The sequence below is a fragment of the Argopecten irradians genome, chromosome 5 (genome assembly GCF_041381155.1).
Source record: "Argopecten irradians isolate NY chromosome 5, Ai_NY, whole genome shotgun sequence".
Taxonomy (NCBI): Eukaryota; Metazoa; Mollusca; class Bivalvia; order Pectinida; family Pectinidae; genus Argopecten; species Argopecten irradians.
Window position 1 is genome coordinate 36,160,987 of NC_091138.1, and position 18,766 is coordinate 36,179,752.

Sequence of the window (18,766 nt, forward strand, 5' to 3'; positions counted from 1 at the left end):
CAGCCTGTTCTACCGTTAATAGTGAGACAGCGTAAATTGTTCAGTAAGTCACATACGTGTGTCAACCTACCCAACTGAGGCTCAGAACAGCGTTACATATGTTTGATATAAACAATGAGATGTTTATTGTTGAGTGATTAAAATCGTGTTTCAACTTGTTTCTTTTATCTAAACACAATCAATATTTGAAATATTAATAATATTGATAATATATATGATACATAAGTACAATGAAAACAGTATGTTACTTGATCCCCATTTTCTACTCATATTAAATTTTTGATGATTTTATGAAAATTTTATGCCTCAGACTATTTTTTAAAGTTTGTATAAAATGCCTGATGGTATTTTTTGTCTATCTCATGATAACAAAATATATGTACATTATATATACTATAGTAAATATAGAAACGTTAACATTTGTACATGGACAGCATTGAACATATAGGACACAGAGAAATCCTATTTGCTCCAGAAAACTTGAAATATTTTTGTCCTAATTTCAACAGTCAGCAACCTTAATAGTAAATTAGCCGAGGATAATAGCAAATAGATATGATGAATATAATTGCCATAAAAGCCCCACTTATAATGAGATATTTGACCTCTGACCCCTGGTGTCTTTAGTGTATTGATTGGCTGCCATTGTGTATCTGGCTATGTCGTCGTACCAAAGACATAAGAGTATACAAAGGTAAGAAGAATCAATAGCTCCTATACAGTAGGTACAACAAAAACTCCAATACACACGCCGGTGTCGCCTAACCCTGGCCCACTAAATACACAACCCTGCTGCACAATACTGACATTCAATCTCGTATCGTAAAGATAAGTTTTGTCGGCAAAAAGCAGACCCTGGTCGTACGGAGAAACAACAATGCACATTTAAGCTTGGAACATAATGACAAGTTATGTTTATTTGTAACTTTTCCCATGATACTCAGAACATCTATCAGAACTGATATTTTAAGTTTCTTAAGTTTAAGTTTCTTTTGAAATGGCTGTGTGTGTGTGTGCCTAATATGTTTGGAGTTTCGTATCTCGAGGTTAACCTTTGACATTTGCAGTTGCAATCGATACCAACACACCTGGATCATAGGTAAAACGGACAGGTGATGGTGGGAATGCTTACCTGTCGGTACGATCAATAAAACTTACACCAAATTCAAACCACAACTAACCCTACCTGGACAAATAAAACGCTATTTACATTTCTGTTATATACAAACTATGCACTGTTTTTTCCCCTATAAGGTACAAGAACATTCTGTGCAATTCAGTGCCTCTTTGGCAGATCAAGCTTCGACAAGTTTTTATCTAATATAGGTCAAGGGTCAAAATACAGGGAACAGTGACCTAATTTTTGTTACACCAAAGCTCTTTAAGCTGTAGCATTGGAGATATAGCTCAGACAAAATAATGAGTGAAAAATGAGACACTTTAGTTCCCCAAATCTCTGTTCCCCATACAACCAATGGGAAACATAAATTGCCTATTGTACTGTATATAATCTGGCCCAGATTTGAATCCTTGTGACCAGTAAGAAAACTTGACCAGTGGTCAGATATATTGACCAATAAGTATTGAGGTCAGCTCACCTGGTTTACGATGTCCCGTGTGAAGACTTCTGTACATCTGTTTATACCAATCATGTTGTTTTTCTTCATCCACATTCTGCAACAGAAACAGCAACAAAACTGAACACATTCACACTTGAAAACTTCTTAGGACCTGTTCAAGATTTTAATTGTATTAGAAGACTTGAAATGTGATTTTAGGGCAGAATGAGCTATTGTCGGTGACAGTGACAGAAGGTCTGGAAATAAATAAGCACAAAACAACTCTAGAAGTTTTGAAATTAAAATAAAATGTATTTTTCCCAAAAGCTCTTCCATATAACCATCTTTGATATCTGCTTTTGACATGTAGACATCTCTACTTATTGCAGAGTCGTATAACCTATCAAACCAAAAAGTCCAATAAACTAGAACATATCAAAAGACAAACTTGCAATACTAAAAGACAAATGACCTACAACCTCCCTATTACCTTCTATTTGATGTAACCTACCATTCTAAAGGACAGAGGCATGCCTTTTTCGTCCACCGGCCCGATCCCCTCATATTTGACAGGCCGTTTTTCCACAGGTGACTTCTGATCAGCATATGATCCATCGTCGTTCTTTGATTGGCTGAGATAAGCTGAACCCTTAGGGATCTGCCCCTCTGTAATGGTAAAAGTAGGTCGTTACAATCCAACTTCTTCTGTTGTCAATAAGGGAGGAACACCACCCTATACCGGTATGGTCCTTTATGTGATGTTTTAACTAAAATACTTCAGGTTCGGTCAGAAGCACTTTATCACAAGAGTGTCAAAACGTTGTTGAATCTTTACAGACAAGTTTTGTTATAAATAATGTGACTGAAGAGTATACCATATAGCTATCCATCAATCAAAACAACATGGAGACTCATACAGTATTAATCTTTTTAGGGCATTTCAGCGCTAAAACACTTGAGATAAATTAAATACTTTAAAATTCTTTTTGCTTGAGTCCTTTAAATAACTTTCTAAGACAACCATATCTAGAAAACCAAAAATTTATAGCTGCACACTGTTCATAGATATAACCTGAAATTTCGTTCCATCAAAATATATACCAACTTTAATGATATTACAAACATAAATAGAAATAATTAATTGAGCTAAATGTATTGTTATTTTTCCCTATATCCTAAAATTTTTGCACATCAAAGACATTAATCACTTTAACAAATAATATGCTGGCAAAAGGTTTAACATAAACAATGGCACTTATCTAACATCCAAATCACTTTTTATTCAAAGCCAAAATCTGAATTGAAATAAATATACAAAATACCTGTATGAAAGCCAATAACCAGTCACCAACAATAATCAGTATCCAAGATACCAACAGAAATAGCTGATCATTGTAAGAAAAGATGGATAAGAGAGACTTTCTAACTAAATAATAGCTATGGCCTATAGATTAGGTAGTTCTTTCAAACCGGTAATTGTGAACTTTCCCACAAGGAAGTCAGAAGTCATGATTTAGAAATGAAAAGCCTACAAAGTATACAAAGGTTAGATTTAAATTGCAATGCCAGGTATGAGAGGTGAGTCATATTAAGTCCTGTAGACATGACACACTATGTATGGTAATACATCGTCACACAACCTGTTACTCCTCTCTCCAATCTCTATCACGATCCCAAAATGAAATTCTAAACGAAAAATCTGTCTGCCTACACTTGTTAATAGTTTCTATTTTCAGGACAAAAAATCAATAAAAGCAGTCAAAAGACAAATTGAATCGCAGTCAACCCAGCTACTGTATGTTGGTATACATTCATCCTACCTTTTTGTAATACATAGAGTTATCTACTCTTGTATTCAGTGGTTTTCATGTCGATTGTTCGTGATAATGGTCATGATGACGAAAACCAACTAAGTAACCACAGATACCTGTTTACATGGACTAATTAACATGTCAGAAAAAACCAGAATTCTAAAACTAATAGTCTTAGCTATAGTCTATATGATATTCCATTTTTGTACACACAGACATGTTAACCTTTGGTGAGCAAAAAGAGGTAGATTTTTGACTCAAAAGCGGTAGCATTACATGCGGCATTTTTCGCGACGCGTCAGAGATATATATAAATATCAATAATATGCAAAATAATTACAAAAACATATTTTGTTAACAAATTATATGATTTAACTTTAATTATTACCATAGGCCTTGCATTGGTGGCTCATTTTGTATTTTTGAAATGTTAATTAAGGCTTACATTAAATTTAGAAGATGAAAAATGCCAATAAATACATTGTATACTTTTATTTCAATGCTATTTATCACCTTTTTTAATTATACATTTTGTCTATTTGTTTTGTTTTTTTTTCACTTTTTTTTTCTTTTTTAATATATACTGGACTCTTTTTCTTTTGATTTATGCAAGAAAAAATACAAATATTTGTTTCTAAAATTTACACCAATATTCTAGAGAAATAATCACCCTGAAAAAAGAAAAAAAAATTGTGATATCCTGAAAAAATATACCAAAATCCGCTCCTTTATTAGAATCACCCCATTCCAAAATGGCGGCCATTACGATTGCAAAGTTTATGATTTTCAGCAGACACTGTATGCCTATTTTACATTGAAAACGTGAGTAAATCATTTCAATTATAAGTAGTGTTTGTTTTTGAAATGATGCTTACTAGTTTTAAGCACAAAATTTATTGAAAGGCCAGATGATTGTTTCCTTACGGTAGGCCTACGTAATACACATAGTTACACTCGGACACGGGAAATAGGCTAAGCAAGTGACACCACCAAGCCAAGGTGGAACTAGCCCCAGGCTGCTAATTAGCACCAGGGAGTGTTCAACACTTCCTTTGTTTACTTAATTATGAAGCCAGTCCCCTACTCAGTCTGGTATGCATTTTGAAGCCACCATGGCAGCCCCAACCAACTATGAAAAATACAGAAATCGGAAGAAAAAAAAATGAAGACGATGTTTTGCAGAAATCGGAATATTTGGATATTAAAGCGGTAGGCGGAATATCAATCTCAAAAGCGGTAGACTTCCGCCAGAATCGGTAGGGTTAACATGTCTGGTACACAACAGAGTTATCTGCCCTTGAAGAAAGGTATTGATTGGCATGCAAAGTCTTTGGGAGTGTAATGTGATATTTTTCAGGTAAATTATTATAATTTTAATCATAATTATAATGATGTCACCATCAATACCCCCAAGGGCAGATAACTCTATAATATGCAAAGATGGAACACACACCTACCAGGTGACTCTGTATGCTAAGATGTAAAACCTCTCATGACCTTATGACTTAATTCAATAATATTTTCCCTACATATTCTATTAAAAGCAATGAAATTTTAAGCTTTTGGGGAAGTTAGAAATATATAAGCTATAAATTCACATCAACTATCGACTATAGATCACCTGATATATAGCTAGGAATAAAATATTTCCTGGTCGGATGTGAGTAATTAAAATGTTAATTATATATGACATAAATGATTAATAATAAAATTTACCAATTAAGTTTTAAGTACATATGCTATACAGTCTATATAGTAAATCCGTGACACTATACAAAGGTATAAAGTTATTTACATACTGTATTTGCCATAATCAGCACCCCTGCCCCAATAACCGCCCCTCCACTTTTCTGGAAAAGTAGTTGAATTATAAATGCCCCCATCCCATGGATTTAAAGATGGTTTACAACTTGTGATGCCTCTAACATCAGGATTATATCCCATATTACATAAACTAATGAATCTTTTACACCTGAATCACGACATAATAATGTGTCTCAAAGGATAAAAGGCATGTTTACTGTAATTAATGTGTCATGAGTCATGAGTACAGTAAGAGTTAAAATATTCCTAATTTTTGTCATCCACAACTTACATTTTGGTTCACTTATAAGCCCCCCTTGTTACAATTTTTTAAGTGACATGTGCCCTAATTATGTCAAATACAGTATCTACATTTATAACAGATAGCAGCAGCATACCTCAAACTTTGGTTTGGTCAAATGTTCAAGAAATAAACACCAAACAAGGTGACTTGACTTTTTGACATGTACTTGATAAATATATCATACAACACATCCACTTCTATCCATATGGTTTATATTCATATTTATCATGTAACAAATAGCATGTACACTTCCACTAAAATTACATGAAACTGAAAATAAAGATAATTTCTTAAAAATTTTCATCTGAGTAATTGTAGGCAATTAATTTATCGAGTCACTGAAACCTGTTTCTCAAGTAAACTAAAAATATTGGTATGACTTAAATGCCCTGCCTCTATATGAAATCAAAATTAAACAGGACTTAATTCCTTTCTTAGCTCAGTTTTAAACGTTTTTTCAAAAATTGCATACATAAACATGAGTGCCTATAATATTACATAATATATTTAAGCGTCTTTGCTGTGACATTTTCTATTCAGGATAATAAATTAGCATAATAATATAGGATTATTGATAGATTGGATGCTGATAATATTTTAATATTTGATATCTGTTTATATTAATACACCATATACTATACATATTAAAAGGTGTTTTAAGTCTGCCTCTACCGTATTACCTGTGATGAGTGCCCCTTTATATCAGAGATTGGTATGGTTTAACATATTAAAAGCCAGGGTCATAACTCATATAAGGATGTGCCGGAGAAAAACCACCAACCAGTGGTCAGTACAAGGTAATTTTTCCTCAGATCACATGGGATTCGAACTCATGACCCACAGGTGGAGAGCCCATGGTAATATGTTGGGACATATCTTAACCTCTAGAGAGGTTATGGTGAGTCACTCTTAGGGGTAATGTCTGGGAGTTGAAGGGGGAGGGAGGGGTTGGGTGAGTAGGGGGTAGGGGGTAGGGATGGCATCACCATAATCAACTTCATGAGATAAAGTGCAATTGTCATAATGTTTGTAATGTATTGATTTCTTATTGTGGTAATTAAAGATCAAATGATAGATGATATTGAAAAGGGATAATTAAGATATTCTGAAATCATGAGATAATTAAGATATTCTGAAATCATGAGGGAATTAAACCAGAAGAGGCAGTGTGAAGTAGTTTAGGTGTATCTTTAAAAGACCCTGGCTGTCAATAGGATGTTCAACACATCAAACCTAAATTACTTAACCAACCAAAAAAATCAATGGCTGACATACAGGGCAAGAAAAGGGGAAAAGAGTGACCATAAAATTTCTCTTATTATCATATCTTGTCCAAATCTGAATGAATATCTACTCTAGTACATGACACACATAAAATTCTGATACAGAGTAGGATAGTACACTCAGGTATAAACAGGCCGAGGGCATATAGTGTCCCAATCTCGCTAAAACAAAACCCCATAGACAGATCAGAATCACTCATGCGTGTCATTTTTGACATACCTGTGCCATTGTTTTTGTAAATATATTTGTATTCTAACCCTGAAAACCGAGGAGAATCAATCTAGAATGACATTAAACAAGATACCACGAGTACCGCAATAAAACACAGCTACCTGTACAACAATTGGTATATTTACCAACTTTAACGTATTCTTGAACAAGGTATTTATTGTATAATTGTGTACCAATGTATTTTAAGCATGACTTGTGGGAATTTTATAGTGGGAATAAAAACGTTTAAAAGAAAATAATACCTTGGAGTACAATCAGCTATTAAATTAGTACAATTCAACACAAACTGCCTGAGAAACTGAGCACCGCGGCCGTTTTTATGTACAGGCAAACGCGAGAATTCTCCATAAATAAAATTGATTTCCCAGCATTCACGGTGTGTCAGAAATGTACTTTAGAAACAAGACCACGATCAAGTATTTACACAGGGTAAATACTGTAATCTTAAGATGCTGTGCAACCAGTACATAGAGATAATTTTTGAGATGATTTTTTGAGGACACGATATTGTTTGAAATTTTCAGGAATGCTTATTTGGAGAGCACAACAGTAATAGGTCAATACAATGATTGAAAGAAAAACATGAAAAAAGGAGCATGGAAGAGAAAATAAGGGAAACAAATATGCAATTACAGAAATAGTAAAGTCAATAATGAACTGGAAAATAAAGAAAGAGTTTTGTTGATTGAATTTAGAACAATCACTTAATTTATATAGTTTAACGTCCTATTAACAGCCAGGGTCATGTAAGGACGCACATGGTTTGATGGTGAAGGAAAACCTGAGTACCCAGATAAGGACAAACAGTATAGAAATAGAAATAGAATGTGAATAAAGAGTGGGCATGTAATTGACAAATGGAGCCAGGTCAACTCTGTGACGGAAATTTGGATTCAGATGAGGATTTTATCATTGCTATTTTTGGGAAGATCTCCTTATAATAATTGATGGTAATCACTATGAAAACTTATAAAGAGGCCTAAACCACATGTCATCCAGAGCAACAAGATTGAGGTTTCTTGCTGAATTTCATAACCACAACAGCACAGACCAGTAGCCTAAAAACTAAGAAACACCACTGGTAAGGCTCACCTTATGGAAATCTGAACAAGTGATAAAGAAAGACAGGGGAGTAAGCTATGGACAATATGGCTGGATAATAATTTTTTCTATATTTTGACTGGATATTGGTTTTTTTTAAAGCCATAGATAGAATGTCTTTTTCTTAACTCTTTCAGATTGCTCATGTTGATCGACCCATGGAAGACTCTCTGTAAATGATTAATGTAATTTGCTTTTATTTGCATGTCTTACATTAAGTCTAATTTCATTAAAATGTTACATCCTGTTCAACTTTACCGGACAATGATACCATTATCATCCCACGTAATGTGGTGTATGTGGATCATAGAGGTGTGACAGCTCACCACACATCTCTCTCCTACACGAACACATTCATTAAGGATTTTCCAAGACAGAAATATAGAAATCACAAAACCTAGTAGCTGGCTTTAATTTCCTCTTACTTCATGCACCAAAATGTTTGCTTTTTTTTATCAAAGCTATATGGTGAACCAAAAATCTCTCACTGTACATTTTACTACAATGTAGCTTGGGAGTATACATTAACATTCAACAAATTGCTGTAAGACATCTAGATATTGAAAATGATAACTAGACAAGCAAATATCAATTTTAAAATCTATGTTTAAGTGACCTTTGATTGAAGGTCAATCACATGACTTAACAAGGATAATAAGTGTACATTAACTTAAGATATATCCAATGAGTTAGAAATGAAGTCTGTTGGTCAAATAATGTTAATGCATCTCCTTATTTGAAAGAGCGACATAAAAAAATTGATTACACACTGTAAATGTTATTAGATTTCCTTCTTTTTAATATATCAGTATTTCCAATCACAGGTTATACAAATTAGTTTGGCAAAGAACATGTAATTACATCATCAGGAAGTAGCAGACTATCTGCTGTGTATTATATATATCCATCCCATTGTATAAAATACATGTACATATCTGTATATATACCTGGTATATATATCCCATTGTATAAAATACATGTACATATCTGTATATATACCTAGTACAATAATGCATACAATTAATACCTGTGTATTAATGATTTATACAGACACATATACAATATATAATACAGGTTACATATCTATAAACTAAATCATTCTCCATATATAGGCTTGTCAGTATATAGACGTACATAGATATAGTACAGACGGTCAACGTTACATAGATATAGTACAGACATATCGTCAAGTTACATACATAGTACAGACATATCCGTCATAGTTACTATACGTTACATAGATATAGTACAGACATATCCGGTCAACGTTACATAGAAATAGTACAGACATATCTGGTCAAAAAACATAGATATATATATATACACTAGACATATCTGGTCAACGTTACATAGGTACATATAGACATATCTGGTCAACGTTACACAGGTATGTTATATATATACACCTGTACACACCTGTCACTTTCACAACTAAAACCAATTAGTAACAGTCTGGGAATTTTTTGCCTCATTTACTATTAATCCTACACATTACAAATCTTTCAAAAGTATGACAAGCTTAGTTTAAAAACCTTCCTCCTCATTTCTGCATAGCTTCTTATAACCAAGTGTCTATTCATTTCAATATCATAAAGTTGACAAAACTTTAAATTTCTAATTCCCACAACATAAAGATATATCAAAGCCTGGTTAGTATACTTACAATCCACTACAGCATTGACAAGAGTATTACAAATTATACTTTTGTTTTAAAAGATATCTTTGAGACTAATTAAATTTAGTCCTTTTAAGGATGAGTTGTGGGATCATAGAATTTTTTTTCTTTTCTTTTTTTTTCAATTTTATCTCTAATTTCTTCTATCTACCTTATCAATCCATTACTGTCTTTTTGTTCCTTTATTTGTTTTAAATGTTTACATAAACTGAGGAAAACCTCCAGTGTTTGTAAGTTTATAACAGCTTTATGAGGACGCTGTTTCTCAAAGTTCACAGGTTGTTGATGAAACATCAGACTAAAAGGTCAAAACGTAAATGATGTATCATTCGATCACTTGTCCACGTAAAAATCATCTTAAAGCTGTGTATATAGGTATAGATATAGCAACCTGTAAAGTGACTTCCTGACAAACATACAGAAGTTACTGTAATTAAACTAATAATACCCATATTCCTATCACCAACCCACCTCCCAAAGATCCATATTTTTTTAAATGCTTAATAAATATCTATTCCTTTTTAGTAAATTACCATTTTGCTAAACATATCTTTTCTTCTATCTTCACGTTTCGTTTAAAAACATATATCTACTATTCAAAATCATGTTTAATTGTAGAAATTGATGCTCATCGTCTAGTTACACGCTGGTATAAAGCATATAAATGGTTCGGTAACAGGAAACACATTTTACTGTAACAAGGCCACATTGTTCAAAGAATAAAAAGTTTTTTTAAAAGCAAAGCAGTCATATCATATCTAAGCTTAAAATTGTCATCCTAGGTGACTGAGCCCTTCATCAACTAAACATTTACCTAGCTTGCATTTTACAGGATACACATATAGACTGAAATACACCATGCTTACAGCTAGCTAGGCCATGTGCATACATGACTGACACTTATATACAAATGTATATACCATCACATGAATAAGATACTGTCACTTTCATTTGCATAATTAATTGCTTATCATTCTATAGCTATTTGCAAGTCAAATGCATCGCTATACACTATGTACATTTACACAGAGAAATTGTTATGCTTGTCTTGTTTAAGTTGAGGTGAAGCAAGGACATTTGGCAGAAAGGCGTATGCATATCATATACATTATATAAAGCTATGCTTTGCATGTGTCTTCAAGAAAACAATTTTCTTATCAAGTTAAAACAATTTTCTGATAAGTTATAAAGATAACATTATTTCTGCAGACATTTAAATTTTGAAACTCATGGTTTTGCTTCCTTTTCTTAACAAAATTTTCATGAAAATTTAAAAAAAAAAAGAATAATTTGTGAATTACTCAATTGAACAAATGTTAAAACAGAAACATTGTGAATTAAAACCAACAAACAGTAAAAAGTTCAGAAAATGTTAGAATGAATTAAGAAGCTTCCAAAGTATTAATTAGAAGATATATTTGAAGTTTAATTCATTAAAGCCAAGCTGCCTATTTATGAAGGCATTCAATACTTGAGATACTGGTCTTGAGCCAATTTGCAGAACTCACAATGACTAACGCCAGTAGGTAGGTATACCGTCGGAATCCAAACAGGGACTGCGAGAGAGGTCAGTAGTACAGAAGCATAACTTGGACGCTGGCTGCCAGCAAAAGCTTAAGTTTGGCAAGAGTGTGGTTTGACATGGTAAAGATGCACAGCAAACCAGAATATGTGAAGGTTTTTTGGCGGTTATAGAACTATAAATACAAAAGTGACAAAATGCTTGGAGTTGAAAATCTCTTACCCCCTGGCAGTGTCCCATGACTAGAGAACTTCATTTCCTCGGGATGTCCTGCTTCTGAAAATAGTGTACACAATATTCACAACGATGATAAGAAAATCCTCCCCAAGTTTTGAGTTGTTTCATTAAATCCACACATCACAGTTTTCGGTGTTCTACACGATGATATGCATATTTCCCGGCCCTATATGGCTCTAACACTTTAAACGGCTACCAATGTCTCGACACACTCCAGCGACTCTGTCACAACACAGGTAAGGTCGCAGGTCAGCGGGTTACAGGTCACACCAGGTAGTCGTTACTACCAAACGGTTCGTTCGCATGATAGTAATTAAGGGTATATTATTGTCAATATACCCTGATCATATCAATAATCTTTTGATTGGCCTGTTGTATTAGCTGACGGTTCTTGCTAACATTGGGTTCGGCCAAGCAGTCCGTGTACCTCCCAGGTACATACATACATATCCATGTTCAAATACAGGTACAGCACAGGTAAGCTAATTCCACAGGCTTATCAGGTTGTCCCAAAACCCAACGGTACATATATAAATACATACCACTGTTTTACCTGAACTTGAATAAGTCCACATCATCTTGCGTATAAAACCAGGGTTTATTCCTGCTAAACCACTCAGTAATCTTATCAAAACATTATTTTGATACTATTTATACTTCAGCATGAAAGTACAGGTGCAAACCGTCCAGGTAGATACTCGGGGGCGACCTTACCTGTAATTGGTCTGAATACCTATAGATTCAGTTATCATAACACAAACTTACAACAAATACTTGTAGAACTGATACACCTAGGATTCCATAGACAAACATTTTACAGCTAAGTACTGTGTAATTCTACTTCAACGACATATTGTTAGGAGAATGTCCATTAAAAAGAATTAAAATCTCCACTTCACGACCCCTTTCAAGACCTTGATCTTTTGACAAGGTAGCAAATTAACATTCAATATAAATGGAATCCAAATGAAACCCTGAAGTCCAACAACAATACTGTTAGCAGTGATACACTTCACAATTACAAGAATTCTGGTAAAGGAGGGATCTTTTTATGTACATTTGATAAATATCTTTTCTTTAATCTTTTTCTGGCCTTGTTTCAGCTTTGTCTTTCTTGGGTTTTTTTGTTTTGTTTTTTTTATATTGTTGAATATTGACTAAAATAATATAGCAAAGTCATAAGTTTTCATTTCGATCTCAAAATCAAACAAAACTACTGTATTTGACCCAATAAGCGCCCAGGGCGCTTAAAAAATTGATAAAATGAAAAGGTGCTAATAAGTCAAAATTATTGCAAATTTATACCGTTTTATGTAGTTTTGGTCCCTATTTGTGCCTGGGCAATTGAAATTGAGGCCTCAAAAAAGGGGAGGGGCACTTATAGGGACTTGGGCGCTTATTGGGTCAATATGGTATATGTCTATTTTTAAGAGAATACTATGCTTGTTTTTTCATCAATAAACAAGTATATATTGAAAGCCTAACTCCTTTATAGGTGACATGTAATAGATGTATTGAATTGCGACCTTGGATTGACTTTGATTAAATGGGTTTGACCTTGATATGTCCTTACATGGTGACAATTTAACAACCTATATACACAGATAACATTACTGATATGGGAAATTATTTAAATTTGATAACCTTGGTGAACTGAGTAACTCGCTTGGGAACATTTTCTTTAATTATGTGAAGTATTTGATGTAAAAAATGTCGTCTCTGCATGGCCGGATCAAGGCCAAACTTATTATAAAAGTTAATTTTTACATCCACCATTACGAAGTATACTTTATAAATGACAGTCATTAATTAGACAAATTGAAGAATAATTTAAGTTTTGAGAATAAAAAAAGAGAGAAAATACTATAGCTCAATGCTTTAAAATCTTTCATTCATTAAAACCTTGAAATTGACAGTGAGTTTTAAATCTTTTAGAGGCTTTGATTTTCCAGGATATGAAACTATTAAATCTATAAACATCTTGACACCAAACTCCATTAAATGAACCAGTTTGTGGCTGGGAATCAATAGACCTCAGACTAGACCACTAATACACAACGTTAGAGCTCCAAATGTAATACATCCCTGAAGCTATGAGCATGTGCGCCCACCGATGAAATCAATGACAGTAAGGACTGAGTTATTCCCCTTGGGCTAATTGTATTACATGTAAAGTCAGTTAAACCCCAATTGGCTCTACTTTGGCAGACACTAAGCAGTGAATTGGTAGGCAGAATAAATGTCAATATTTATTTTCTGTCATCTGATGTTGTCTGACAAACCCCATTTTGTTTACGCTACTAAATACTTGTACATTAAGACTGTCCTTTCTTTTATCTCGTGAGTTTGTGCAATACTGTGGCATATACCATCACATCAAAATTTGATTTTAAATTCATAATTATCTCCAAACAATTTTAGGAATAAATTTCAGCTGTCCGCTCAAAAGCATAAGAGCCTAATGCACAAGTTGTCCATATATAATTCAATAGTTTTATTAGATCATAATCTTTGATGTTTTTAAAACTGTTTTTGTACAAATTGGATAATTTCTGATATCCAAAAATTTGGAAACATAAAAGAAATTTTCTGATTCTTTTTAGTTAAACCAAGTTATCTCTTTGTATCTCGGATGTGCTACAAGTGTACAGTAGAATACAGAACTGTAATTTTGTAATCTGTTTAGATCGTAGTATCATGCTGACAGTACAGTACTAATTCACCATAATGGTTTGTCACTAAAATCTTTCGGAGACCCCAATTGGTAAAGCAGTACGGAAATGACATAATGATCAATGATAGATTTCCTCTGATGAAATCTACAAGTAACAGCTGTTACCAGTATACACACATACCCTGGCTCAGGATAGGGATGAGATGTATATTTCAACAAGGGCAGATCAGGATGGCAGTAAAATGTATATTTCAATAAACCACTCCTACTGAGAGACAGAAAACACACATCCAGCAAATTTTTCTTCTACCACCTTATGGTATAGATATATAGTGATATTGGATTCAGACTCTCCATCAATACACTGTACAAGAACTCCTGAATTAGCTACCACATTAAAATCCCCCATGCTGACCTCCCCTGAAGCTCCTCATGTATAACAAACCATTTAGAGCTCCAACACATTTTCAAAAACTAACGATTCTATTTAAGTTCTGAAAAGCTTCTGTTTACCCCTACCACTGAATACCTACATAACCACTAGCCCCTAATTCTCCTACAACTTACGTCTGCTTTTCTGTATGCTCCCATTCCATACCCCTGCCCCCTACCTCTTAAATCTTCTATAAAGCTTATGTAAACTCTTCTGTATACCCCCCTTAACCCCCTAAATCTCCTACAAAGCTTACGTCTGCTCTTCTGTACACCACCTCCACCCACCAACCCTCACCCCCACCCCCAAACCTCAACCCCACCCCCCTAATCCTCCTATACAAAGTTTACGTCTGCTCTTCTGTACACCACCTCCAACCCCCAAACCTCAACCCCATCCCCCTAAATCCTCCTATACAAAGCTTACGTCTGCTCTTCTGTACACCACCTCCACCCCCCAAACCTCAACCCCATCCCCCTAAATCCTCCTATACAAAGCTTACGTCTGCTCTTCTGTACACCACCTCCACCCCCCAAACCTCAACCCCATCCCCCTAAATCCTCCTATACAAAGCTTACGTCTGCTCTTCTGTACACCACCTCCACCCCCAAACCTCAACCCCATCCCCCTAAATCCTCCTATACAAAGCTTACGTCTGCTCTTCTGTACACCACCTCCACCCCCCAAACCTCAACCCCATCCCCTAAATCCTCCTATACAAAGCTTACGTCTGCTCTTCTGTACACCACCTCCACCCCCAAACCTCAACCCCATCCCCCTAAATCCTCCTATACAAAGCTTACGTCTGCTCTTCTGTACACCACCTCCAACCCCCAAACCTCAACCCCATCCCCCTAAATCCTCCTATACAAAGCTTACGTCTGCTCTTCTGTACACACCACCTCCACCCCCAAACCTCAACCCCATCCCCTAAATCCTCCTATACAAAGCTTACGTCTGCTCTTCTGTACACCACCTCCACCCCCAAACCTCAACCCCATCCCCCTAAATCCTCCTATACAAAGCTTACGTCTGCTCTTCTGTACACCACCTCCACCCCAACCTCACCCCACCCCTAACCTCCCAAAGACCTCACCCCCATCCCATCCCCCTAAATCCTCCTATACAAAGCTTACGTCTGCTCTTCTGTACACCACCTCCACCCCCCAAACCTCAACCCCATCCCCCTAAATCCTCCTATACAAAGCTTACGTCTGCTCTTCTGTACACACCTCACCCCCCAAACCTCAACCCACCTAAATCCTCCTATACAAAGCTTACTCGCCTTCTGTACCCTCCACCCCCCAAACCTCAACCCCATCCCCCTAAATCCTCCTATACAAAGCTTACGTCTGCTCTTCTGTACACCACCTCCACCCCCCAAACCTCAACCCCATCCCCCTAAATCCTCCTATACAAAGCTTACGTCTGCTCTTCTGTACACCACCTCCACCCCCCAAACCTCAACCCCATCCCCCTAAATCCTCCTATACAAAGCTTACGTCTGCTCTTCTGTACACCACCTCACCCCCCAAACCTCAACCCCATCCCCCTAAATCCTCCTATACAAAGCTTACGTCTGCTCTTCTGTACCCACCACCTCCACCCCCCAACCTCAACCCATCCCCTAAATCCTCCTATACAAAGCTTACGTCTGCTCCTGTACACCACCCACCCAAACTCAACCCCATCCCAAATCCTCCTATACAAAGCTTACGTCTGCTCTTCTGTACACACCCCACCCCCCCCAAACCTCAACCCCACCCCCTAAATCCTCCTATACAAAGCTTAGTCTGCTCTTCTGTACACCACCTCCACCCCCCAAACCTCAACCCCATCCCCTAAATCCTCCTATACAAAGCTTACGTCTGCTCTTCTGTACACCACCCCACCCCCCCCCCCCCCAAACCTCAACCCCATCCCCCTAAATCCTCTATACAAAGCTTACGTCTGCTCTTCTGTACACCACCTCCACCCCCCAAACCTCAACCCCATCCCCCTAAATCCTCCTATACAAAGCTTACGTCTGCTCTTCTGTACACCACCTCCACCCCCCAAACCTCAACCCCATCCCCCTAAATCCTCCTATACAAAGCTTACGTCTGCTCTTCTGTAGAAGAGTGATGAAGGGGCTCTGGGTAGGTGGTAGATGGTTCATATCTTCCTCCTCTTCGCCGCCGTCTAATGCACTACTGGCCGAATGCTCCCGATGGGACTTTTCAGGCACAGCTCGGACTGGATGTAGATCCGGCCGTGACACCGGATCTGGCACTTTCTCTGGGAAAGGCTCCGGATATGGTTCAGAGTATGGTTCTGTGTAAGGCTCCGGTTGGATAAAGTGGTTGTTTTCTGCCCAAGCCTGTGTTTGGGGGATCCTCTCATCTGAGTTGGGCACTCTCTCCTCCTGCTCAGACTTCCAGTTCCTTACCTCCTTGGAAATTAAGGCACCAATATCCTTCTGTTAATCAACAAAAAAATAAAACATGTACTTCAATTATACCAGGCAGTTTTATACATTGAAATAAACATTAATAATTCATAGCCTTCTGGCAATTTTCTGGCACCTAGTGTTTATTATTTATTTTTTGTGTTGAATTTATTTGTGTTCAAAGCACTAACTGAAATCCTTTACAATGATTTGTATCTACACTTATTTCTTTTCTTTTACAGAAATTTTAAGAAATACATGTACGGCAACTGACCGTCCAGCTTCACTTAGTGAATTCATTACTTATGACAGTTATTTCAATAAGAAAAGGAGCCAAGAGACTAGATAATATGTGGAAGAAAGTGTGCATTACATAGATTTTAATCTTATGAAGTTCAGAATACTGTATCCGACCCAAAAAGCGCCCCGTCCCTATAAGTGACCCTTCCCGTATTTGAGGCCTCATTTTCATTGACCTCAAATCAAATGTAGCCTGAAATTATCATGAAAATTAATGGTTTCTTTACTTGATTTCTTTAGCAAATTGATTTATGACTTTGTGCATAAATTTTATGAAAAGCTTATCCAAACTTAGTTCTATTAAGCGCCCATTATATTTCCAATTTTTCAAGCACCCTGGGTACTAATTGGGTCGAATACGGTATATGATTCGTCTTGAATCTTTTCTTATGATACTCTTGTATACCTGTCTAAGAGGCTGAGGTGGGGAGTTATCTGGTACATCTGTTTGTACTATCGGAGACCTCTCCTTAGCTCCTACAAAAGGTTTATCCGAAGGAGACTTGTCCGAAGTTATCCGAACAGGTTTATACCCCTTCGTCACGACGTCTGGCCCGCCCCCTGGTTTCCAGATTGAGGCCACATTTTTGGATGTGCTGTCATTTGATACATTTGGACTACTACGATTGGCTGGAGATGTCACATGATTGTCCTTATATGGTGACGTTTGGGAATCGTCAGTGACTAGACTGTCCAATAGTTCTTTGTACAGGTGGGCGGGGTAGTCTGTGGAATAAATGAAGAAAACAATAAACTAATGAAACCAAGAAAACATACTCAAATATTACAGTAATGGACAAAATGGATATTCAGATTTATGTACAAATATCAGCTTTGAGACAAATCGTCAAGAAAATTATCTTAGGTCTATGTGACAACGGTTATTTAGACATAAGAAATCCATTGATGAAAAGACAATCATTGTTGATGAAGTCATCAATATTACTGCTACAAGCCTCTACTGACCGTTGAGATTTCTCTGTCCACTTGACAGAGCTTTGTTAGATTCTATTAATCTAAAACATAATCCAGATGTTATTGTAATAGAGATACACACAGATATCATAACATCTAAGTTTGTTATGTATCGTCTGGCCTTAACCATTAGGACCAGTGTATGTCTCTCACCCTATTAACTTTACATCCCAACATATTACTTCTGTTTCAGGTATTGATTCCGTGATCAATATTTGGGACTATATTACTAAATATGGAAACATAAGAAACGTTCTCCATCTAGGGTAAAGAGGACCAAGAGAAGGGGGAGGATGAATTTGTGTTATTGCTCGATCTAAATCAATATCATTATTCTATCAATAGTGTCTAGAATAATGTTCATTGGTATTCAGCGTCCATTTGGAATGTTATCAGAAAGAACGATAAACCAAACACAAGGGTTAACCA

At 36.1% G+C, this 18,766-nt stretch overlaps 1 protein-coding gene across 1 annotated transcript in view; it reads right to left on the reverse strand.

Moving 5' to 3' along the window:
- The window catches only part of LOC138324400 (uncharacterized), a 108,355-nt gene that overhangs the window by 54,477 nt on the left and 35,112 nt on the right, over positions 1 to 18,766 (reverse strand). Inside the window, exons 11-15 of the mRNA XM_069269465.1 lie at positions 17,769 to 18,088; positions 16,735 to 17,092; positions 11,513 to 11,566; positions 2,071 to 2,225; positions 1,599 to 1,674 (exon numbers count right to left, since the gene is read on the reverse strand). Of these exons, the coding sequence (XP_069125566.1) occupies positions 1,599 to 1,674; positions 2,071 to 2,225; positions 11,513 to 11,566; positions 16,735 to 17,092; positions 17,769 to 18,088 (963 nt within the window). The remainder of the gene's footprint in view (positions 1 to 1,598; positions 1,675 to 2,070; positions 2,226 to 11,512; positions 11,567 to 16,734; positions 17,093 to 17,768; positions 18,089 to 18,766) is intronic.